At 38.5% G+C, this 24240-nt stretch overlaps 2 protein-coding genes across 2 annotated transcripts in view; one reads left to right on the top strand and one right to left on the bottom strand.

The window, feature by feature from the left end:
• Positions 1 to 4735: 4735 nt before the first annotated feature.
• chst3a (carbohydrate (chondroitin 6) sulfotransferase 3a) lies at positions 4736 to 11785 on the bottom strand. Its single transcript, XM_046069976.1, has 4 exons — positions 11325 to 11785; positions 9602 to 9745; positions 7856 to 8401; positions 4736 to 6511 (listed from the first exon to the last, which is right to left on the bottom strand). The coding sequence occupies exons 2-4, from the start codon at positions 9679 to 9681 to the stop codon at positions 5815 to 5817; spliced, it is 1323 nt and encodes a 440-aa protein (XP_045925932.1). The 5' UTR covers positions 9682 to 9745; positions 11325 to 11785; the 3' UTR covers positions 4736 to 5814.
• A 5437-nt stretch (positions 11786 to 17222) lies between these two features.
• The window catches only part of cdhr1a (cadherin-related family member 1a), a 13770-nt gene continuing 6752 nt past the window's right edge, over positions 17223 to 24240 (top strand). The window contains exons 1-13 of the mRNA XM_046070945.1: positions 17223 to 17301; positions 18007 to 18102; positions 18587 to 18732; positions 18878 to 18928; positions 19036 to 19125; positions 19253 to 19339; positions 20045 to 20161; positions 20675 to 20818; positions 21782 to 21860; positions 21947 to 22047; positions 22399 to 22602; positions 23373 to 23525; positions 23667 to 23831. Of these exons, the coding sequence (XP_045926901.1) occupies positions 17241 to 17301; positions 18007 to 18102; positions 18587 to 18732; positions 18878 to 18928; positions 19036 to 19125; positions 19253 to 19339; positions 20045 to 20161; positions 20675 to 20818; positions 21782 to 21860; positions 21947 to 22047; positions 22399 to 22602; positions 23373 to 23525; positions 23667 to 23831 (1494 nt within the window). The 5' untranslated portion in view covers positions 17223 to 17240. The remainder of the gene's footprint in view (positions 17302 to 18006; positions 18103 to 18586; positions 18733 to 18877; positions 18929 to 19035; positions 19126 to 19252; positions 19340 to 20044; positions 20162 to 20674; positions 20819 to 21781; positions 21861 to 21946; positions 22048 to 22398; positions 22603 to 23372; positions 23526 to 23666; positions 23832 to 24240) is intronic.

The raw sequence follows: 24240 nt of genomic DNA, 5'->3' as shown, positions 1-24240 counted from the left end.
TGAGCGATCACCTGAGAGAAGCCCCACACACATGCAAATGCACATATGCCCACATGCATATAGAACATACATATATGCATTTCTGCACGCCTGTGTGCGCACACACATGTACTGTACACAATCGTATCTTCTCTGTACACACACACACACACACACACACAAGCACACACAAACATAAACTTGTGACTAGACTTGTGACACTTGATGATCCTGTGGGGTCTACTGCCCTCTGCAGGACACACAGCAAATACATGCAGCACATCACAGGAGGGTACTATGCAATTATCCATCCATCCATCGTCAACCGCTTATCCTGCGTATAGGGTCGCAGGGACTATGCAGTTATATTCTTGCTTTTTCATTAACATTATTTATCCTGAAATTGTCTCTGGAGGTAGCTACTGCAACAGCAGTATGTATGTCATGTATAAGAAAAAGTGTATGGTTTTAGTTTTAAAACACGGTGTTTTTTTTTTAGCCAATTCCTTTTTGGGGGTGTTCCATAGAGCAGCTGATTTGTGCATGGCCAGCGTGTGGAGCGAGTGGAGCCATATTACAGAGGCAAACACAAGGCCTCTTTCAGGCAGAGCAGCTCCAGAGGCATATGAGGGCACTCAGTGTTCCACCCCAACCACAGGATTTATTTACCTTCCAGTGAGGGGCGGCCAGTAAGAGGAGATGGAGTGTGCTTAAGGAAAAGTAGCCATCCAAAGTGTGTGTGTGTGTGTGTGTGTGCGCATGTGTATGTTTGCTTGAGGGGTGGAGAGCAGGACTGGAGTAGCATAGTGATTGTGTGACACTGGATAGCTTAAGATAGAAAGTGGCTGTCATGATCCCCCCCAAAAAACTGCACAAAGCAGACACACACCTCCCAAAAAATATACAAAAAAATCCCATTTCAAGAAACCTGCACTTGTTTATCTTTCTATAAACAACACTTAATACCTGTACGAATCACCAAAAAGACTGAGTTGGGATGGGGGGTGCTTAAGAGAAGCGGAACATGGATGAGAGCCAGAAAAGGTCAATGGGTGGGTTTCCTGTTTCCTTAGCCCTCTCCTTTCCTTTCCCTTACACAGCACAAGAAGAGTCATTGAAACCATGTGTGCATGCAAAAACAATGTGTGCATCTGTTCGTACAGTAGTTTAATCACATGACAGTCTAAACCGGTCTCGCCCTCAGAGCAAGCGGTGCCAAATTGTGCCTAAAACTTTGTGGCCATGTTCAATCTAAAGTGAGCTAGCCATCTATGTAAAGGGTTGCAAGTTAACAGGCAAGTTACTATGCACAGATTAATCTATGTGTACAGTACGTCATACAGCAGATTATTGCTATTATTATCTATTTTCATGTGTTCTTATAGCCACAAAAGGTTTGGTGTCTTTGCAAAGATGAGAAACTGCAAAAATCAAGAAGAACTAATTGTAGGGTTCATGAGAACCCTACAAAAACAGAAGTAATGAGCCATAAAAAGGCGATGGTGTACAGCTGCCTTTCATTATCACAGTTGCATGTTATCCACAAGGTTTCATTAGCATAGACTAGGCCAGACTTAACAAAATAATCCTTTATCTAGTTGTAACTAAAATGTGTGTCAGGGTTAGGGGGAGGGTTAGGGTTAGCAAAATAGGTAGCAACATAAAACATCATTATCATTATCTGAAACAGCACTTATACTAAAATACAAAGCATCTGGGTGACTTATTTACAGTATAGGGTAGGCCAGACCATTAAATCTATAATTGCCATCTGGAGCAGATAAACATTATGAAGATTCAACCTAAGGAACCAAGTCAGAGCTGACTAGTTTCTCTTAAAGGTTTAGCATGAGGAGAGAAGACAAAGGCGGGTTCAGATTCAGAAAAAAAGCGTTTATCAGACTGACGTATGTGTCAGTGTTTAATACACTTGATATTCCAAATGTTTGGAGTGAAGCCAGTTGAATAATAGAAATACTTTTTTGCCTTTGTCTTAAAATACTTTCTTCACAGTGTCAATAATCAATGAATTTGAGTTCTAGGCTAAACTTGGCATTTCTGATATTATGATTGAATTCAGCTGTTAAAAACAACAATTCTTGTAGATGTATCGTAGCACTGGAGTAATAGTTTTATAATAAAGAGGTAATAATGAAGTAATACCACACAATTAACAAAGTAATAACCAGGTAAGAGCTTGGTATTAAAAATGGGTATCTGAGTAATATTAGACTGAAATGTATGTAACAGGGTAAAACAGAGCCCCAAAACAATGAGCAATAATGGGGAAACACATTTAAAGATAGCAACGAGGCAAAACTATTTTGTAATATTATAGTCATATTTTCATAACAATATGGTAACCATCTAACAATAAAAAGGTTATAGCAGTGCAATATTTGAATTAAAATAAAGTACGGTGACATTAAAAGAGTAATAACCTCATAATAATAAGTAATAAAAGTTGATGTTTTCACGACATTATAGGCCACTAATAGCGTAATACCTTCAAGATCACATGGAAATTCTGAAGTCAATGCTGAAATTCATTCTTCATTCATTCCAAACATTCCCTTTTGTTTCAAGGTAATACTGTAAATTATGTTTGATGCTCTGACCTTTTACCGGGAAACACCTGTGTCTGTGTATAATCCTGAATCAACGCTGCAAAATGCAAAACTAGCTTCAGTCTATTTATTATATATATCCATTTTACCAACTGCATGTCTCTACCACAGGTCATATTTTGGTGCTTGTTACTGTGTGTGATGTATTTAACTCCATCATGTGTCAGTATATGTGAAACTGCTAGGGAGATGGGACTACTGTGTTTAGTTTTCAGTTTATATACTTAAATTTGGCTTATTGGCATAACTGATATGACCTAAAGATCTCTCACACTCATTTTGCACTCTGTTGCGTCCACAAATGGTTCATGTTGTCCATGTGCTAGTTAAACACTTAAACTCAGGGATCCACTTAACACACTCAGTGCTTTACAGCACCTCTAGTGGTTCAAAACGACATCTTAAGAAAACTTGAGATTGTGCCAGTCCTGGCTGTTCAGTGGCTTGTTACAAAGACTTTCCTCTTTTGCAAGATGGAAACATCTGCTATGTTGCTGTGGGAATATTCAGCATCAGGGTAATGATCTAGGGTAGCATCAGCTTGACCAACATCTGTGAACTCTAAACTGCTTTCTCTCAGCTGGGGCGTGAAACAGACAGAATGCAAACTTGAATGGGCTCCCTGTTTCAGCCTTTTTTCTCCAGCTATTCCCACTCAGCCTTTTGGGGATCCCTGGCAACAGTATGCATTTAGATGTGGAGCCAGACTGAGGGAATGCAACTGAGTGAACAATCCCACATTAATCCTTATTTTGTTCGTGTCGTTCTCAGCCTCACATTCCGTGCTTAAAAACACATTAATAAGAAAGCAGAAATATTTGGTGTGGAAACAATAGAGGGGGAAATAAACATAAAATCTGTAGGTTTATCTGGTTTTTCTACTGAAAAGTTTTTAAAAATGCTGAATGATAATCAAAGGCACAAAGACATTTTTACGCAGCTTCTTTCTTGGTAGTGATCTGCACGATCAGATATAGTAACTCAACATAGTGGTCAGTTTTAAGTTTATAAAAGGCAACAACACATTTATGCTAAACTTTAAACATTGCAGGCTACCCAACAATGTCTAACACACAATACACTACACACCGTAAAACTTTCTGAACTCTTAAATGTGTTTCATCAGAGTACAGCAACTGTAGTCAGCTTGAATTCATCTCAGTTATATTGGCTAGGTGACAAGTTTTCATACCACAAAGTATCAAAACATCCAAGGAAATTTCTCAAACTGCTCCTGCAGCATTATCAGTTTCTCCACTATCCATCTGTATGCCCAATTTATTCCAAGCACTAAATGTTTTGATAACATGTGGATACAGAACTCTCAGAGAGAATTTTGAAAAGGCTGATGGCGTGACACAAACCACTGCATTCATTTTAGTGAAATGGACAGACTGGGTAGGAATGGACAGATTTTCTGTTGACCAGAGCGGCAGATGGACTCAAAGTCAGATTTAAGTCATAAAAAGGAAGACTTGACAGCAAAATACTGATGTCTCAGGATTAGACTTTTTCCTCATTGACATTTGAATTGAGATTTTGCCCCAAAAGACTTAAAAATAGCTCTGCTATTGATGTGTTTCCACTTTGAAAACATTTAATTCTAATTGACAGTAGCATCAATTCTTTATGAACACCTAACCACCAACTTTTACCGTCAAACATATACAGTATCTTTATAATCAATGAATAACTGTAAAACTGTGTTGCTCCCCAATTATTATATATCATATATTTTTACACTCTTCATCTTGGATTAAATACTTCAGTAGTGAGTCTGAGCAATGGCCTGCCAGTTGTAATGTATTCATATTTACAGCATGTTTTATACACTAACTTAGTATAAGCCCACTACTATATGTACCTCTAATGCATATTCCTTTCCATGGGCAGCACAGCCATTTCAGCAGTGCCTCAGCCAAGCTGAAAACAATACAGCCATTGAACTAGAGTCACAGTGGATACCTTTATATACCATCGAGAGCGACTGTTAACGTAGCAGCACCTGGGTTTCACTTAAAGTGATAGGCCCCATGCATTAATGCATTTACATGTGTGCATCTTAAATATCAATTGTCACCAAAACCATCAACATTATACAAATCTTACAACAAATAACTTTAAAGGGCTTAATATTTCTGGTGATTTTATTTCTCTGAGCTGGGAAGCGATTAAAACAACTTATTTGCACAAGCATTTTGTTCGTGTGTCCATGAACACAATTGTCTGAAATCAATGTATCAGCTCTGACGCAACACCTTGTGCTTCAGAGCGGGAGCAGAGAAGCCAATTTTATAAAATGACACCCAACTGCCTGTTAATGGGGGGGGGGGAGCCCTGGTAAATACATTACTACAACTATGGCTATTGGGAAAAACACATTCATATGTTGAAGACACATGTAGGTATCTGAATAATATAATGATATAATTCTTCTGTAACATTACACTGCTTCATTTTAACCTCATTATTTTTATCTCAGTATTATATATCCATCTTAATCAGATCTTTTTAAGGTATATTGTAGTGACACCTTAATTACATAAGATAATTGCTTTAAATGGTATTTGGTTTTTTCACACCGTGTTCTGGGAAGATATAAATACTCCACAAAATGCAATGTCCCTTCCACTTTACCTGAGCTGGATATGTAAAGCCCTATGAAAACACATCAGGTCTAATCTAAAGTGATTCTAACAGTTGTCTAATTCTAGTGCAGATCTATCAAACTACAAACCAGAACAAAACTAGGCAGAATTAAGCACTGGTGTCATAAACCCTATGAATAGAAACATCACTTTCTTTCAGACATACACACAAACAACACACAATTCACTTGAACGTTCCCTGTAGTTTATCCCTGAAAATCTAAACATGATCAACTATCAAAATCTTACATAATAATCTCTTACAAGACAGTTTTGACATCTATGCTGTTTTCATTTAAAATGAAATACAGAGCATGACAGTAGACACAGTATGCAAATAAATACTTCTCTTTGTGAAGTGGCTCTTCATTGCTACAATGAGGCACATCATTGGTGAGTTTGAATATTACTGTATGGCCCAAATCTTCCTGTTACCAGTAAAACATTTTGTGTATTTTGTGGCACCTTTGCTTGCTAATTTTGGTCTGTGCAATAATGGCTTCTTCTGGCTCTGATCCATTGTGTGCTGTGTTTTGCAGATTCACAGCTATATTTTTTGATTAATGAAATAGTTTCTCATCAAGCAAACTGATAGACTTATTGATCAGTGTCTTTTCATCATCCACAAATCTGTACCCAAACAGCTTCATGGTGGGTCCACACAATCTCTGTACTACCTGAGCCAGTGTAAAGGGAATGCTATATCTCCATTTCTCTGCCTGCTCTGATGAGTTCTTCTGGGTGGAGTAAATCCCGCTAGCTCCTTGTGTGGTCTGGGTGTTCCTCAGAATCCAATCCCTAGCTTGGGGACTAAATGGGATCCCTGTGAACCTGTACATCTCCTCAGCCTTCTGCATAGGGTAGCGGGCAATATCCTCATAACGCACCAACATGTAGCGATTCCTCAGCCAGGGGGGTTGGCTCAGTCCCACCTCTGCAGACATCCTAATGTTGTCACAGTTTCCTTTGAGCCTCTTCACCTCCTCATCATCTTCAGGCACCTGGCCGTCCTGCACCCAGGATTTCCACGTCTGGAACCTCGAAGAGAAAGCCACCATGCGGGATGCTAAGATGGCCCGTGGATCACGGACTAGCTGGATCACTTGCACATCCAGGCGAGGATCCTCCACCAGAGACTGTAATGTGTCTAGCTGGCGCACACGGACAGTCTTAATGGCATGGTGCTGCTTGGAAAGGCAGGATTTTGATGCAAGGGTCAAGTTTAGCGGCCCACAGCGACGAGTCTTACAGTGATACCTAAGAAAAGAGTGGTATAGTTATTGTATGATAAATATCTTTCACAGTGTTGCAAAGTAGGAGGACTTATTTCAGGATTCTAAAGTAAATATCTTGTTCATTTCTGCCAAGTTAGAATTTACAAAAGCTTGTCTGGGCATGAAACTCTCTAGGCTGAATTATGAGTACAAAGTAAATTTCTGGTTGTTCGAAATAAGATTAAAAAAGTCAGGGGTGAAGTCAATTATGACTTCCAAGGGCCATTTTGTAAGAAACATCCAATCACAAAGCTTAAAATTACGTTGTGTATAGGGCTGCAACCAACTAATTATTTCCATTATTACTGTAAATCTTCAATTAATAGCCCAGGCTTTTATTTGCTTCAATCTCTGAATTCAACCTGCCTGTATTTGGGACAGGCGTACCTCTGGGACAGGCCCTTCATTCCTTTCACAAAATTTCAACATGTATTAATTACTTCTATAAAAATCAGGCTATCAGATAACATTCAATCATTTTATCTAGCTCCAAGAGACAGCCCATCTAGGCCAACCTCAACCACAGACAGAGAGACCAAATGATCATACCCGTAAAACATTTGTATTTGGATGTGTGATCTAAGCAGTCTAGAACTAGCTCAAGAGGGCAACCCGGGCTTTCAGAGGTTTTATACACCATAAAACTAGACCAGGCTTCTGATTGAGACCTGTGTTTATTCGTCAACATCAGCCCAGTAAAAGGGACAGGCGTCTAATTGGGACTAGGCTTTTAATTTAAGTTTCATGGTATATTATAATTTATCTGACAATTATTTCCTGGATTAATTGATTTCGTCTATAAAGTGTCAGAAAACGGAGAGAAATAGCCATCACAACATCCTAAATTCTTAGGTGATGTCTTCAAATGTGTTCTTTTGCTAGACATTAGCAGCTACATGTACATGAAAGTAGCATTGTAGAAGCTTATTTGATTCAATGTTAGATGAATTCAGCAACTCTGGTTCAATGTTTTGTTCCCAAATGCAATGACAAAGCGTTCTGAATGTGCTACACCTCTAAACTAGCAACATAGGCTGAGGCTAATGGGACTCATATGCAGTATTTATTGCAATTCACTGTACCAAACAAAAATATGGACTTAATTAAAATGAATGGCCATAGGATAAAAAGAATTGAGGATATCATTAAAGAAAACTTTCAGATGGGAGCTTATAGTGTTAGCTGGTAGAAGAAAAAAATTCTGCCAAGACCAGCAACACTTCGCTCTTTGCAACTGTATCACTGTTCAATTTTAGTACCTTTTTCAGATTTGACCAACACTGTAAGCTTGATCAATAACAGCGCAGATCAAGGGAATTTACAGTACCTCTCAAAAACATCTTTGATTACAGGAGAGCAGACAGAGTCTTCACAAAGCGATAAACTAGACTCTCTGCGGAAAAGAGCAGGGGTGACGTGATCCTGAGGTGGGGGAGAGATGAACTTCTCAAGAGGGGAGAAATCACACAGGAAGAGCCCCTGCAGTACATCCCGGTAGACTTCTGCCAACAGTGTCCCATTGTTTGCCTCTGTGGCCATGGTCAGCATGCGTTCAACATGCCACAAAGGCTCATACAGGTAGAACATGTTCTCCTTGTGCTGGTTGAAAAATTCCCCCACAAATGAGGAACCTGTTCGTGTGGCAGCCAAGAGTAATATGTGCTTACGGCCGCCACTGTGGCTACCTAAATCATCCAGTTCTACCTCCTCTTGCTCCTCAGAGAGACTTGAGTAATTCCCCTTTCTCCCAGTGAGTTGAGAGAGCAGCATTTTGAGCATGGCCAGGGAGCCATTTTGTGTTGTGTTGCTGTAATCCACTGGAGTCTGTGGGGTCTGCTGTGGAGTCTGTCTCTGGATCAGCTTATCAGAGACCCTGATTAGATAGAGAGGCTTGATCAAAAAGTATCAATTAAATATAGATGAAGCAGTGTAAACATCCAAGAGGGGTCTTATATTTTACGGTTATATTTTACATTTCACACTTCTGTGGAGCTACTAGGAGTGTGACGATACTAGGAGTGTTAGCTCATTAGACGAGATAATACACGATACTGGGTTCACGAGAACAAAGCAAGATGGTATTTTAAAACCATTTTTAAAATGAAAGTCACAAAATGCAAAACAATTCAGATGCATTTAGAAGTGTTACTAACATATTGTTCATGTCTTCTCTGATTCTCTGTCAATCACTCTGTCACCATTTATTGTTTCCACCGGGTACCCAAAATGCTGCTACACAAACGATTTAACAGCATGCTAATTTCACCCTCATACCCCATCATGCTGATATGATGAGACAGATTTTCACCTCGACAAGAAATATCGCAAGATCTCGTCACACCCCTAGAAGCTACTGTATGTTTGAGGTACAGTACAGTAGGTAAATGACAGATCCAGAGGATCAGAGCCAGTCTAAATGTCTTTGAAAGAACAGTTTGATATTTTGGGACATAAGCTTATTTGCTTTCTTGCCGCAAGTTAGATAAGAAGATTGATAACAGTCTAATGTCTTTGCATTATGTACTAAGCAGTTCGGAGCAGTTAGCCTGGCTCTGTCAGGTAACAAAATCCTCTGCTCACGTCTAAGAAATAGTCCGGTACAAAAGTCCATAAAATCACAACTTTTTTACATGTTGGTCTTTAAATGGATTTAATAGGCTGATTTTATAACATTTGGACAGAGCTAGGCTAGCTGCTTCCCCATGATTCCATTTTTTTATGCTAACCTAAGCTAACCAGCTGCTGTGTGTGATGTGAGAGTGGTATAAATCTAACTTGTAGCAAGAAGAGAATTAGAGTATTTACCAAAATATTGTTGATGTTACAAGCCAGTCTTTAGCCACTAGGATACAATTCTGCCCAATCTCTGCAGAACACCACCAAACAATTTTTATCAGAAAGCCAAAGCAAAAAGCTAGATGGATGATACAAAAGGCAAAGCTCTGGCTCAAGTGCATAAAAGAGACAGGGGTTTAAGCTAAAATTTCCCCAGAACTAATAACTCCATGCAAAGGAATAATGTTCTTATGACTTACTGCAAAATCAAGATACAGATTGTCCTTTCCTCTCTTACCTTGATAGGATGTTGCTTTCCTTTTCGATGATGACCAGGGCCACGATACATATGAAGAAAATTGCATATTTCGTCTTCATTATTGAGTCCTTGGTCTGTTGCCTCTGTTGAGCTAGCTTGTCATGCAGAGGCTAAAGATTCATTCTGCAATAAGAAAGGTACTTCAGTAAAAACAATAAATATTAATGATATATTATGTGTTGTAAATAGAACACATAATATATCATAATCCATGGGATAGATTAACACAGCAAAAAGCTGAATAAGAGGACAGTAAATATGTATGTCCAACACAACCATGAGAGAAAGCAAAAGAATTAACAACATGCAGCCAAGGGTGCATTGATCTGTAACCTCAGGACGGAAGACAAAGATGCATGTGGGGAGAGGGTTGAAGCCACTTTCAAAGCTCAAGAAGTGAGTGTGTTGCTGAGTTGCGCCATCTTACAGGTAAATTCATAAGTATAATTTCTGGGAAGTCACTATTAAGGCACAAGTCTCAACATGTTGATAGTCGAGTGATCTTTGATGTTCAAGAAACACATGGTTTGACAGCATAGAGCCCTGGGCAAGTGAGGGCTTGGCAATATCAAAACCAAATCTTGCGTCACTAGCAGTAATAATATCCTTCCCATCCGTTCTAGTATTGCGTTACTGTGGTGTGTTTAAAGACCCCCCATACACACACGCTGCCATTTGGACCTGTCAAGAAGAGAAGAGTGAATAATTTCTACAAAGCATTTCATTAAGAGAAAAAGATACCGTTGTGGAGTGATTGTGTGCTCTGTAAGTAAATATCACCCAATTATCTGAGCTTAATACGCCATAGCCGTCAAACTGTCAGGCTGAAGCACTTGAGCTGAGCACTTTTACATATTCAAGAGTCACTGGAGCGTTTGGCAAATCTGACTATCTGCTCAAGCAGAAACACACATCACTCTGTTTATCATCTCACTACAAATTACATTAATGGCTGCCTTCAAAGCCTTGAAGCAGCATGTCATGGAGACGCCGAAAGCTAAATTCGCATGGAAAGCTTTGCTGTTCATCCAGGGGTGTTAGTATAAACAATTAAGCGTTATAGAGAAATACTGAAAACGGTTATAATGTGTGTAGGTGCTGTTTATCATTTCCATGTGATTCATAGCTTTTAGTTTGGATGTCATACTATTTGCCATTTGGAAATAAAGAAAACTACCTCCAACTCTGTGTGTGTGGTGCTCAATTAATACTAGCAGTCATTTAGGGGGAGGGGACATTCAATTCAGGAGCATTTCCAGCACCCCCACCACTGAACCAGAATGAATACAATCTAATGAATACTTCTACATAGGCCTACTATTAATCCCTGTATCCCTGAGAAGAGCGCATGATGCTTTCAAATATTCAACATTAAATCTAGACAAATGATTACATGATCAAGTATATAATTATTGATTATAGTGGACTGCATGGCACACACAGCTTCCATATTTGCTCAATCATCATTTATACCTTGATCATAGGAGGAAACACGTTTTTTACTCACGTATCTTTTGACAGCGGTGAAAATAGTGTTAGAGTTATTCATCATGCACAGCGTTTTATGCGCATGGCAGCAGGATGTTTACAAGCTCTTCCGTGCGCGGTGGCTGTACAGGGTTGGTTTTTGTGTAAAGCTTTGAGTCATTTCCTGCCAGAATTTCAACAATATGAAGATGTTCACGTAGCGGAGGTTACAAACCTTTAGATGGTCTCTCTCTCTGCAGTCGAGCAAAAACGTCTCTGGTCTTCTGAGAAAACAGTATCGTCCGTTCGTAGCATCTTGCGGCATTGTCTCAGACAAGGACACACTGCTTCATTATATCCTCGGACGCGGGCTCCTCTGCTCTGCCAGATGAATGAGAGGCAGCGGGGAGGCACGGACGTCTCGCAGGAACATCGACATTAAGGAGAACGAAACGGAAGACAAGCGAGACGTTGTTTTCGTTTTTTAAGTTTTGATTACAAATTTAGTTTAAAAAAAGTTACACAATTTAAAAAAACGGTGTCACTGGGGTAGGCCTATAAGAATTTCCAGACACCCTGCGGATAGAAGCGCAGACTTTCACGAAAATTACTTTTGTGGTAAGTTATCACTGCTTCAAAACTTTGTCTCCAACTTTCCGCATGTGCTGGACCCCACTGCACGAGCGAGATGTGTGTGTAGGCCCCCCCTCCCCCACGGGACTTGCGGAGAGGTCACGTGATCCCAAAACACCCTGCAATTATGTATAAAGACTCCCTGTTTGAGGAAATACCTCAAGAATATGTAAGATCTGTCACTTTGTACGCTGCGTCTTCTTTTTTTAAACAGAACAAGCATTTAATTGACTGGCGACCTGCCCAGGGTGTACCCCGCCTTTCGCCCAATGTCAGCTGGGATAGACTCCAGGCCCCCGCTTATCCTGTACACAGGATAAGCGGTTGACGATGGATGGATGGATGGATGGAAGCATTTAATTGCATATTGTGAATGCCTAAACAGCCAACACGCTAACCTGTTTATTTAGCAAGTAAGATAAGATAATGTTTATTTATTTCATGCAGGGAAATAAAGCCCATGAAGTCACACAATCTGCTTAGACATCTTCAGAGCAACGCTGTTTAACATATGCTGTACACATTTCACTTCCTGTTGATAAAAACTCATTTGACATAGGCCTATACTAAATAGTACTAGCCTTATTTGTATAACAACGTGCTTTACTGCAATCAATGTAGGCCTGTTTTGTTGGCAAGACATGAATAAACAACACAACAAAATGTATGAGAGCTTTCTATTAAAGTTGGAAATAAATGCACATGTTGATCTTGTTCTCAACATCCTTTGCTTTTCACTTTGTAACTTCATCCTTCCATCCTTGGAAAAAGAGACCTTAGAGACTGTAGATCCAGTCACTTTCCTCTCAGTGTCTGCAGGTCAAACAGCAGCACCTTTCTATCATCACCCCATCACCACAGACATTCCTTGAATTTGAAGGACACTTGTGAACTGTTTCACATTACACACCAGCTATTTCAGAAATGTGCACTGCTCCTGCAGCACTCTGTTTTGAACAACCTTGAAGTTCTTTAATTTGGTTCATATTTTTTATCATGTATATACTGCCAGCCCTTATAGGCCTTTTTCACTGCAGACATTGTGACATGTCACAAAAGCACAGTTGTAAATGATAAAATGACTCACAGCTGAATTTAATTTTGCTTCTTCAGTTTCAAGGTCCTGGTATTGGCTCCCTGTCACACTGTCAGGGCTTACTACAGAATTAGAATCAGACAAGTAGGTTAACAACTAGGCAAGTAATTGACCAGTAGGTTAACACATACAAGGAATTTGCTTTGGTGTTTTGGTGCTTAACAATTAACATAGTGAGAAAGATAAATATATATTTAGAAAGATGAAGATAGATACTGCAGATAGTATTACATAACAGGTTTTATTACCTGTGCTTTCTACTATGACAAGTCAATTATAGATTAATAAATAACTTTCTACAATAAGAAAAAGTCAAAAAGTTTATTTTACATCTATTGTCCACCACCAGTGTTTTACCACTTGGAGGCAGCAGTGTAAAATAAGTACTGAAGCAGTGTATCAAAGAGGGGCTGTCTTGCCAGAGCACAGGCTTAGTTTTAGCACCAGTGACCAACATGATGTCCAGCAGTACACCTACAGTTCACCTGCGCAAAATATTCCATGCCCTTTATTTTTACAAGTTGTATTGTGTAATTTTTGGACAATGGGAAGTACATGAAGTTTGCTTGTTTGTTCTCCAATATTTTGAGTTTAGCTTTGTTTTTAACTAAAGGATAGTTTAATATAGCCTACCATTAAACATTATTTTCTGGAGGGGTTTAAGTTTTTACATTTGTATGAATGCAAAATCACTTCTTAGATTTGGTTTCCTACACACATTTTAACATTACTTTAATATAATTGTCTTTATGTGTTTTATGTGCATTTCCACACATTTATTTTACTGTTGCAGGCATGCTGTTTTTTTATTTCTGTAATGTTAATCTTGCAAGTTGCTGAGGCTCCAGTGGCAGCCACTAAGGCCTCAAGGTTTTGTGGAAATCTTAGTATGACCCATAATACAGGACCATCACATTCATAACTTATCGTAGCACCTCAACAGACTTGCTGCTATATTTTAGGGTTTTGCATGATTAATGACTTTGTTCATTCACTCTACTAGCACTCTCTGAGGTTTATAAAATGAAAAGGCTGTTAACCTACAGTATACTACATGGAGAGATTAAAGGAGTGACCTAGTTTTAGAGTGGACCAGGACTAAAAGCAAACCTCTGCCCTTGGCAAACCACACTAGAGATTATTAATAATAATCCAAAATGGTAAAGCTGAATTGGGTATATTGACAACAAGTAGACCAGTGATCCTGTAGTGACACAAGTACTGTAGGCTACAAATTATTCAAAGTTTCCCTTTCTATTTTGGGGTACATCTAATTTTTCCAAGTAAGCACTGTAATTTAATTTTTAAGTATTTCTTAAAAATAGGGGGGGAAAACAAGGATTTACAAAGACAGTATTTTGTTTATATTGCTCAAAAAGAACACTGACACTATGCAAACTGCTGGAGACTACATTGCTTATTATTCAGGTAATAGAGATATGGGACTGATTAATGTTTGATATAATGATACTTTCAATGTGTACGATGGGTGTATTTGGGGGATTCTTGTAATCCAAAATGTTCTTAACGTCTTAGTCTGTTATTTGGTAGTCTGCGTGTTTATTTTATGGACCCTCACGTTTCAGAGACATGTACAGGACAGAAGCCAAACTAATTCTACTTGCTGCTCTCTCTCTGTCAACATCACATCTTGATAAATGGCCAAAAACGTGCTCTAAACTTCAGCCACATAAAGTAATCATAATGTACACAGCAAATCCAAATGTTGCCGAGGAAAACATTTTCTCCTTCTCATAAGAATTCCATCTCATTTGAAGATAAAATATATTGAAAGCATAACCCTAACGCTTCCTTAAAATTTAAATCACACTAGTTTTTGCACAAAAATGAAGCACATTTCATACACAGGATAATGCAATGTGCTTCACATAGGACCCTGAGATAAATAATAAAAAATAAAGTGGGATAATAAGAAAGTAAAGATGGTTGATATTTCAACAGAAGTTCCTTGATGTTTTAGACCCAGAGAAAGATGACCTCTGCTCTTTTCTTTATCTTTATGTCTTATGATGCAGCAAAAAAAAAAAATTGCTCAATTCTGTTTGTTTTCATGTGGAGGCTAAACCCTTCAATGGTACCAGGACTGTGACTGAAGTGGCCCATCTGGTCATGGCACAACATGATTTGAGATTGTATATTGTCATGTCAGTGGCTGATTTTTACTGATACAAATATTTCAGGATACACTGAGTCTGTTTAGATGCAGCTTTGGCCTCTATTACAGTAACAACAGTAATCCACATGACAAAGTGAAAAGCATTTCCCTGAAATTTCCCTATGGGCAGCCTAATGGCTCTGTCCCTAACAGGAACAAAGACGTCAACATGTGCAGCTGTGATTGAAGGCTTGGGATTAGAAACTAAGAAGATGACTACAGATGAGCGGTGAGCTTTTATCCATATGGTTTTTAACAGTGATCATTACAATGAAACTTTCCTGTATAAGCTTCTGTGAAAGGCATGCTCTGACCCACATCTAAAGGTTTAAACAAACAAAGGTAGTGGTTTGCTATGACAGATGATGGCAGATTTGTGAACTTACATAGTGTTCCACACTGTATGTTCACAACGTCCATCGGTCAACTCTGTGGCTAGTTGTTTTGCGTGTTGTGTGTGTGCATGCATGCTAATTGTGCTTTACATTTATGTCTGATGGAGCCTATGTGACCACAGGCAGGCACTGTACATTACAAGATGAGGAGAGATTAGAGCACAGTGGGTTAATCTTTACTGCCATCTGCCAGAGCCATGAGAATTAAAACTGAAGCCTCGGTCAGCAACATACAGAAGTGACAGGTGATCTTCTCTAGTTAATATGTGTGGCCATTGTGTGAAAGTTATGCATTCTCTGGTTTAAAGAGCATGAAAGCCATTGACATGCCTTTGAATCTTTGCCTACTGAATCATACACAGATTTTACTGAAAATTAATGTTGGTGGTTTCCATTCTCTATGTGTGTCGCAGGTCTGGCCTTTTCTATTGACAACAGTAATCCACATCAAATGCTGCCTCCATCAGACATAAATATACAGCACACTTCTTTATAGTGTGGGGCGGCTGTGGCTCAGGGAGTAGAGCAGTCATCTGCTGCCATCACTCGATGAATATGTGTGAATGGGGTGAATGTGACATGTATTGTAAAAAGCTTTGAGTAGTCGAAAGACCAGAAAGGCACTATATAAGTACAGTACATTTACCATCTTCTGAAAGCACAGTTCGTGCACCAAGCAGCCTAAATACTGTGCATTCTTCCAGCACCACTCAGATTATAAAGCAGATTCAATTTCCGTATGAGAAAGGACTGTAAAAGGTTTATTCATTTGTGTAAATCCCCTTGCATGCAACATGTTTTAACGGTGTGTATAGGCACCATACAATTTTTTTTTTTTTTTGTACTTGCAATATTGCTTTTTCAATAAAATTGGCAAAAAATCACTACTTTTTAATTTTATTTTTTATGGTATCTGTTTCCAAGAGTTTACCTCTGGGTAACAAACACGATTGTCAAACAAGAAGATTAACCAGCTTCAATGCCCAAAATACCACTCAAAAAGTGAATCGCTGGGGTTCTTAATTAAAGAGACACCTATGACATAGTGAACATGAAAAGAAAGAAAAAAAGATACAATCCAACATAAAACAATGCTTGCATGTAAAATAAAACTCACACCTTCTGATACAGCAAAAATGTCATCCTTCCTTGTTTGTTTTCATCATTTATTTAGATTTCTCAGTTTATGTCATTAGGCCACACTTTCACTTTGTGATTTCTACCATAACAACCAAACAGATTATTCACTGCTGTCATCTCCATCAGCCTCTGTTAAATGATTATTCTATTAATTGAGTAAGTAGTGGAGTGTGTTTTTCTTTTTCCTTATACAATAGATAGTTGTCGAGTGCACAGGAAATGGAATTTTATACAACATGGGCAAAAAAACGATCAGCATTTTCTAATAGTTACATTTCAGTACAGACTTTGTGGCTGTTAATACAATAACACAGTCCAAATGTTAACACAAGCAAAATATAATTTGTAAAGACAATAAATATCCAGACAAAGGCATGTACATTATATTTATTTAGTAGTTGTGGCAAACCAAAGATGTTGCTCAGCATCAATAAGAGAGAATGTGAAAAATATACCTGTGCATCATCTGAATTGTGGTATATCTATATCTTTGTTTTATCAGAGCCGTCTCCTGTGGATTGGTGGCTGAAGACTCACAGTTGCACTGAGACGGCCCAGGTGTAACTCTTAAGTTGTGTCATTGGATTAGGATATGAGCATCTGATTTAGCCTTCCCCAGTCACGCACAAACACCTTGAGAACAACATCTCATGTACAGGACTCTCGACGGAGCCGTCTTCATGGTGCGCTTTCATGACTTGATTCTTTAGGATGAAGAATGTAAAGATATTACATTTGCCACTGCTTTTTGTGTTTGTGCATGCCTGTTTTGGTAAGTTAAAATTCTCTGCTTACAGTTGAAGTGTTGTTGTGATCAGATTGTGAATGCTGTTCAGATACATTTGATAGCCTCCAGGCTGATGATTGCATTTTTTTCCCCAGATGATGAATTTTATTCTGTTTTCAATTAATTCATGCTCTTGCCTAACCTAATAAGTTAAAGGTGTGTGTGAGTCATATTGATTGATTGTTTTGATTTATGAATGTGGTTTCAAAGGTCATGTGACACTCATATAGCTAAAAAAAACTGTATTCAGATTAATGTGATGTTACAAATAAAAACAGCATTTATTTGCTACCAGATATCTCAGGTCTATGTATAGAAAAGATATTTTAGCAGGTTGACGTAACTCCCCAGTAATCCCAGGCAAAGTGACTGAGAAAGCAGTGGCGTATGCGCAGTAAATACTAACACATAGTGTAACAGTAGCAAAAGAGTCATAATGTCTTAAAGTTTTCAAACAGAAGTATCAAGCTTAAGTTTGCTAACATTAGCAAACATTAGCCACCATAAGCTACTGATCATATCAGACCCAGTAAAACTTGAGTGTGTGTTTTATAACCTGTGAATTCATTTTTCAATTTTTAAGAGGAAGATTGTATTATTTCTTCATTTAAAAGTTACGTATTCTCACTTGAAGCTGAATTACATTAAACTTTCAAGCATTTAATGATGTTTTTATGTCTCTGTCCTCAGCACAAGCAGACTATGCCCCTTATTTCTATGACAATGGACCCTACAGCCACAATGGGAACCTGGCACTGTTCAGTCTCTCAGAGGACACGGCTGTTGGTGAGATCAACCTCTGGCATACAGGACGTTTAGTGTGAACAGCTAATAGGCTGGTGGGGCAACCAATCAACAAAATGGCATGTTTTGGTTGCCAGTATCAGAGAGTGCAGGATGTTAAATAGTCTTTGATAGATGACCAGATGTTGTGTGGCATGTACGCACTCACACCCTCATGCTCATCTGCTGGTGCCACCTGTTGATGTGGGGGACAGTTTGTTGGCTGTGAATGTGGTGCAGCTGTCCCTGTACACCTTCCATCAGTCAGGGTACTCATTATACTGCAGTGTCTCAGCCTAGTTTGTTCCACAGCAGTTTTGCCCAATCAATGGGTTAACTACTCTCCTTGACTGCTGGTTAATTTTGCATTTGGAACCAGTTTTATTAAGTGTTCTTTTATTCTTAAATGTAGGATGTTTTTCTTTAAATACATTTGAATCAGTCAACAGCTGAGGCTATTTTGACTATAGTATAATGTCTTCTTTAGGTACACAGATCTATTGTCTCAATGGCACAGACCCTGAAGGCCAGGAGGTGAGATATGGCCTTTCCTTTGATCCAGGGTCAAAAGAATACTTCAGGATTGACCCCATATCTGGAAACATCACATTGGTGGAACAGCTCGACAGAGAGGTAAACCTAACATAGCCCTCAGAAGATATTAGGCTAGAAAATATTTATTAAATTTAACTTTAAACTTTAATATATAATCCTTAATAACTAACTTTTCTTTCATCTTGTGTGTCTTCAAATGAACTTGTTTTCCTTCTCTGCTCAGAAAAAGGATTCTATTGACGTTCTTGTCAGTATCACAGATGGGCAAAGCAAGGTACCAACATCTAGTCCAATCTGTGATTATACCATTTAATGCCATCCCTAATAACGAATCAAACTAAAATAAATTTTAACATGTTTCATGTGGGGTTTTTTTCTTAGGTCGTGGAAAGAGTCACAATATTTGTAATGGATGCAAACGATGAAAAGCCTGAATTCCAAAACATGCCAGCAATCATTGATGTACTGGAAGTAAGTTAGGCTTAAGTGTATGCTTTATGAACGTCATTTATTTTTAAGCCATATGCTGGGCCCTGAATTATTATTATTATTATTATTATTATTATTATTATTATTATTATTATGTTGCACATTTTAGACCACTCAGTCTGGCAGCAGCATCTACAAAGTCGAGGCAGTGGACAGAGACACAGGATCAGGTGGCTCAGTCACCTACTACCTCCAGGTATGACTCGGCAGTGGGAGAATATGCATACTCACATCCCGCTCACTCTGACTTCTGCAATAAATGAATACAGTATGTAATTATGAAATAAGCACAGAAAAAACATTTTTAAAATGCTCCTAATATGAAACTCTAGCTGAGTTAATGTTAATCTGCATGTGACATGTGAAATAATGTATAGATGTACTGGCCACAAGGTTAATGTCACATACATTTCCCAATGTCCATGTGTGTGTTTGTGCATGTGTGCCTGAATATGCTGGTGTAGAGAATGGGGATTAAATCACAATTACATTTGTGTCAGGTATTGGAGGCTTAGAGGGCTGCTTTGGCAGGGGGTGGCAGAGAGTGTTTGCACTTTGGACTATTAGGACTAAAGCACACAGCTGGCCTGGAGTGACAGTGACGAGTGAGGCAGTGCACATCTGGACACAGCAGCTTTCACCTGCCTGCCCTGTCCTTGACCATATGGGCTCTTTACATCCAGATGGACAAAGAGATATACTTTATACAAGATGTGGCCTAATTCAAGTGGCTACTGGGTGTTTTTATGCAGCCATCTGACCATTTTTCATGATATCTCTCACGTGAGTGGTTGTAAATGGGGTTTAGGGGGTTTCAGCAACAGGCTTTTGCTCATGTGACCTGAAATGTGTTTCTGTGTGTGCCTTTAAAATCCTGCTTTTGTCCTGTTCTCTGTTACAGAATCCTCAGTCCACTTTGTTTGCCATCAACAGACACAGTGGTGTCCTTCGTATCAAATCAGGAGAAATGTTGGACTATGAGAAAACAAAGACACACTTTGTTACTGTCTTTGCAAAGGTAATGGATGTATCAAAACTCACATAATGTTTCCATTGAGCAATAGTGTACTTTCATTTTCAATTTAAAGATGCACCCTGTGGAGGTTTAGTGCTGGTGGTGGTATTGCACCAAGAAATGTATCAATGTGGCAACAGAAGAAGAAGAAGAAGAAGAAGAAGAAGAAAACTGAAAATGAAAATTGGCTTTGCTAATGTTTACCTTCAGCGACACTGAATGTTACATGTATTCGTTAGTTTACAAGAAAACTAAAGCACCTTTAAGTGCTTTATTAAAATAAAAAGAACTCTGTATATATCCCTTAAAAGGTGAGCTATGGCGTATGGTGGGAAACTGAGATTTCATGTCCTTTCCAGCAGTAAAATTCTTCTAATAAACCTAAAATGAAAACTTTAACATTAATGTAAAACTTGTATTAATTAAGTATTATAAACAATACAAAACAGAAACAGAAAATTATCAAACAAAATTACAATAAAAGTAGATTTAAACTGCATGCTACTTTTGTTCCAGGATGGTGGTGGTAATTTTAATGGCAAGGAGCAGTTTATGTCATCCTCTGCGACACTGACGATCAATGTGATCGATGCACAGGACACTCCGCCATCTTTTATTGGGACACCGTATTTTGGCTACGTTTATGAAGTCTCAGTTCCAGTAAGTATGAAAACATCCTTCAGTGATATTCTTTGACTGTACCATTTAACACAGTTTGTATAACAATTCATAGCTAAAAACTTTTTATGAAATTCTTATTATCTTTTTATTTTATTATTATCTTTTATTATCTTATTATATTTTTGTCACGTTTATTCTGCATTGCAATAAATTTACACTGTCTTCTTTAATGAACATCAAATGAATTATCACAGCATAGCAAGACATTGTAACCTAACATACTGAATGCAATTTATTTCAGTATTCACTGTATAAATAAGGACCAACAAAAGATCAAAAACCCAAGGTAGCATTATCTCATATGACACAGCTTTAATTGCTGGCATTTTACAGTGATGTGAAAGCCACATTATCTCCCCAGTCAAATGTCACTGCAGCAGGGCGTCATGGGAGAGAGATTACACATTCTGACTTTCATCCAAGAAGGAATAATTAGGATCGTGACATTTCAATGTATCTTTGAAGGCTCAGTGAAGATCAGGTGCTGAATAGATTGTTGTGGTATGTTTTGACTAGGTGTGTACCAGCCACAGGGTGACTCAATTAAAATTCATGCTTCATTTTGTGATTGTGATTCAACAACATACTGAGTTACATCATGTTAAAAGGGACATATTAGAGTTGTTAATTTGTACAAAAAAATTATTACATTAATTTTGCTGATGCTTTTATCCAAAGCAACTTACAATTGTTACATATTTCAGAGGTCGCACACCTTTGGAGCTTGCTCAGGGACACATTGGTGGATGTGTCACAGTGGGAATTGAATACAGGTCTAATTATTTAAATAAATAAAGTATCAATTATTGGAGAAATGTGAAATAACTATATAATATATTTTACAGTAAGCCACCTTTGTAGCAGGTCATGCATCCTGGTTATCTTCAATTTATATCACTATTGATTTGACAGCAAAACCTTTCTGATGATCTTTTACCACAGGGATCTGAAATATTCACAGTTGTAGCCAAAGATGGCGATGTGGGAAACCCAAATCCAATCCGTTATTCCTTTGACGAAGGTAAATATTTCACTTAAATGAGATTGAAATGATTTTAAAATGAAGCAAAGGGTGCTCATATTTCTGTCTCTTTCTGGTCTCGACAGGGGACGATGGTGTTTTTAGCATCAATAAAACAAGCGGTTGTATCACCCTGCTGACTCAACCCATTTATCTGAAGAGAGAAATCTTTAACATTAAAGTCAAGGTAAGATGCTATCTGTTTTGTTTTACAGTCAATAACTTGTTTCATCTGCATGAAAGATTACACAGTGTAAGTGACATTGTATAGACCTTAGTCATTGTTACAGTGTATTCATAAAGAGAATAAACAATGGATCAAACAATCTACTCAGATAAAAATAGGAATTTATATGCGATGACAAAGCAAATGAAATCACAGCAAATGACTGAACATTTTAAACTGGTGTGTGAAGTAAAATTCACAAAGCAAGACTGATCTGGCGAAACTGGTTGATAAAATACCCCACACGCTCATCTACTGACTGAAGCAATACATGTGGGCTGAGCTGCATAACTTTAACCCCCCTGTGTCCAGGCATCAGAAGTAAGTCCTGAAGGCAGAATCCTGGACTATGGGGTGACCACGGTGGTGATCCGTGTAGTGGACCTTAACAATAATCCACCAACTTTCTATGGAGAAAACGGCCCGCAGAACATGTTTGAGTTGACCATGTATGAGCATCCACCAGAGGGAGAGATACTCCGGGGGCTGAAAATCACAGTCAAGGACTCCGACCAGGTGAGACCATTATTGTTGTCCATTTTTTCTCATACACTGACTGTGATTAGTATGAAAATGATTCAAAGAAATTACAGACAACTGTTATTTTCAGTGATATTTCACTGATCAAGTATCATCTCTTAGCACTGATACAATATTATTGCCTTTGAAAGCTGCCTCAGCTAGCCAGGAGAGAATAACAGTGACTGTTATTATGTAATAACACTCTGACCAAATTAAACTGATTTGATCAACATTCATTGTACCGCAACATAGAAGTCAGGCTGGTGTCTGCCTTTCTGTCTATGAAATTACTTTAATCTTGCCATTATCACAGACAATCCTTTTAAAGTTGCATGAATTTGGAAAATAAGCCAACATAAATTAAAAGGTGCTCCCTGACTATGTCATTTGTCAGCTTATGCAAGTCTCTGTGGGTTTCTTGTATGAGCCTCATCCAAATGGCTGGTGTTCACCAAATGCATTAATACTGTTACATCAGGGCGAGCTTTCTTTGTCCAGTGATATTATGTTTCAGCAAGAATATTACTGCTGGTACTGATATCCTATTGATTTCTCATACATTACCATAATAATGAAAAGACACAAAGCTTTTACATTGATTGGATGGACTATACCCTACATGGATTATGCTGTATGTCTGTTTGTTAGTGATAGCTATGTAACAAATGCAGATTACTATAAATAGTTCCATGCATGTACAACTCGGCTATTTTCACTTATGAGACATTGTGAATAACACGATGATGTGTGTTGTGCTCTTGCAGGGTGCTAACGCTAAATTCAACCTGAGACTGATTGGACCTGGAAGGATGCTGCGAGTCGTCCCTCAGACTGTACTCAATGAGGCCCAAGTCACCATCTTAGTAGAAGACTCCGCTGCCATGGACTATGAGAAACATCATTTTCTCACATACAAGGTTAACCCAATGCACCGCTGTAGATTGAAATGGGATGAAATATATCAAATGCACACATTTCTCGAATGGCAGAAATATCACCTGCAGCTGTTGTACGTTGCTCCTTTTCAGTGATTTATTTCTAACCTTTCTCCTCTTTAGCTACTCGCAGTTGAGATTGATACGCCTGAGAGATTCAGTGCCACAGCTGACATAGTCGTTCATCTCCTGGACACCAACGACAACGCGCCCAAATTCTCCTCAGACTTCTACATTGCCAGAATTCCAGAAAACTCACCCGGTGGCTCCAATGTGGTGTCAGTCACGGTGAGCGAGTCTTCATCCTGTCTAAAAATACATGCCATCACCAATGTACGTCACTCTGAGCTAAAGAGGAATGCTGATTTGAACAAAATGCCCAAGAGGGCCATTAATTCCCTAAATGTAGAGTTTTTGGGCAGAGGGGTTTGGGATAATATGTGAAAACATGTAGATAAAAGCTAGGCGAGGTAAGCTGCCAGATGGCTATCACTTTCATTTTGTTGTGTAACACCAAATTCTCAGATTTTTTCTCCTAATGCTTAGTAGCACATGCAGCTGCAGCACAAAAATATGTGCAGAAATAAAATGAATACTTTTAAGGACATGTTGGGTTTTCAGGGCCATTTAGTTTAAAAATGATAGATAGATAGATAGATAGATAGATAGATAGATAGATAGATAGATAGATAGATAG

The sequence above is a fragment of the Micropterus dolomieu genome, linkage group LG15 (genome assembly GCF_021292245.1).
Source record: "Micropterus dolomieu isolate WLL.071019.BEF.003 ecotype Adirondacks linkage group LG15, ASM2129224v1, whole genome shotgun sequence".
NCBI classification, from domain to species: domain Eukaryota; kingdom Metazoa; phylum Chordata; class Actinopteri; order Centrarchiformes; family Centrarchidae; genus Micropterus; species Micropterus dolomieu.
Note: the sequence above shows the minus strand (reverse complement) of the source record. Positions and strands in the feature narration are given on the sequence as shown.

Bases quoted from the DNA above. Each gene is read 5' to 3' on its own strand.
- chst3a (XM_046069976.1), bottom strand. From the start codon at position 9,681: ATGAAGACGAAATATGCAATTTTCTTCATATGTATCGTGGCCCTGGTC. The intron at 8,402-9,601 runs GTAAGAGAGGAA...CTATCTAATCAG, and splicing joins GAAAGCAACATCCTATCAAG to GGTCTCTGATAAGCTGATCC. The intron at 6,512-7,855 runs GTACTGTAAATT...CTCTTTTCTTAG, and splicing joins ATCAAAGATGTTTTTGAGAG to GTATCACTGTAAGACTCGTC.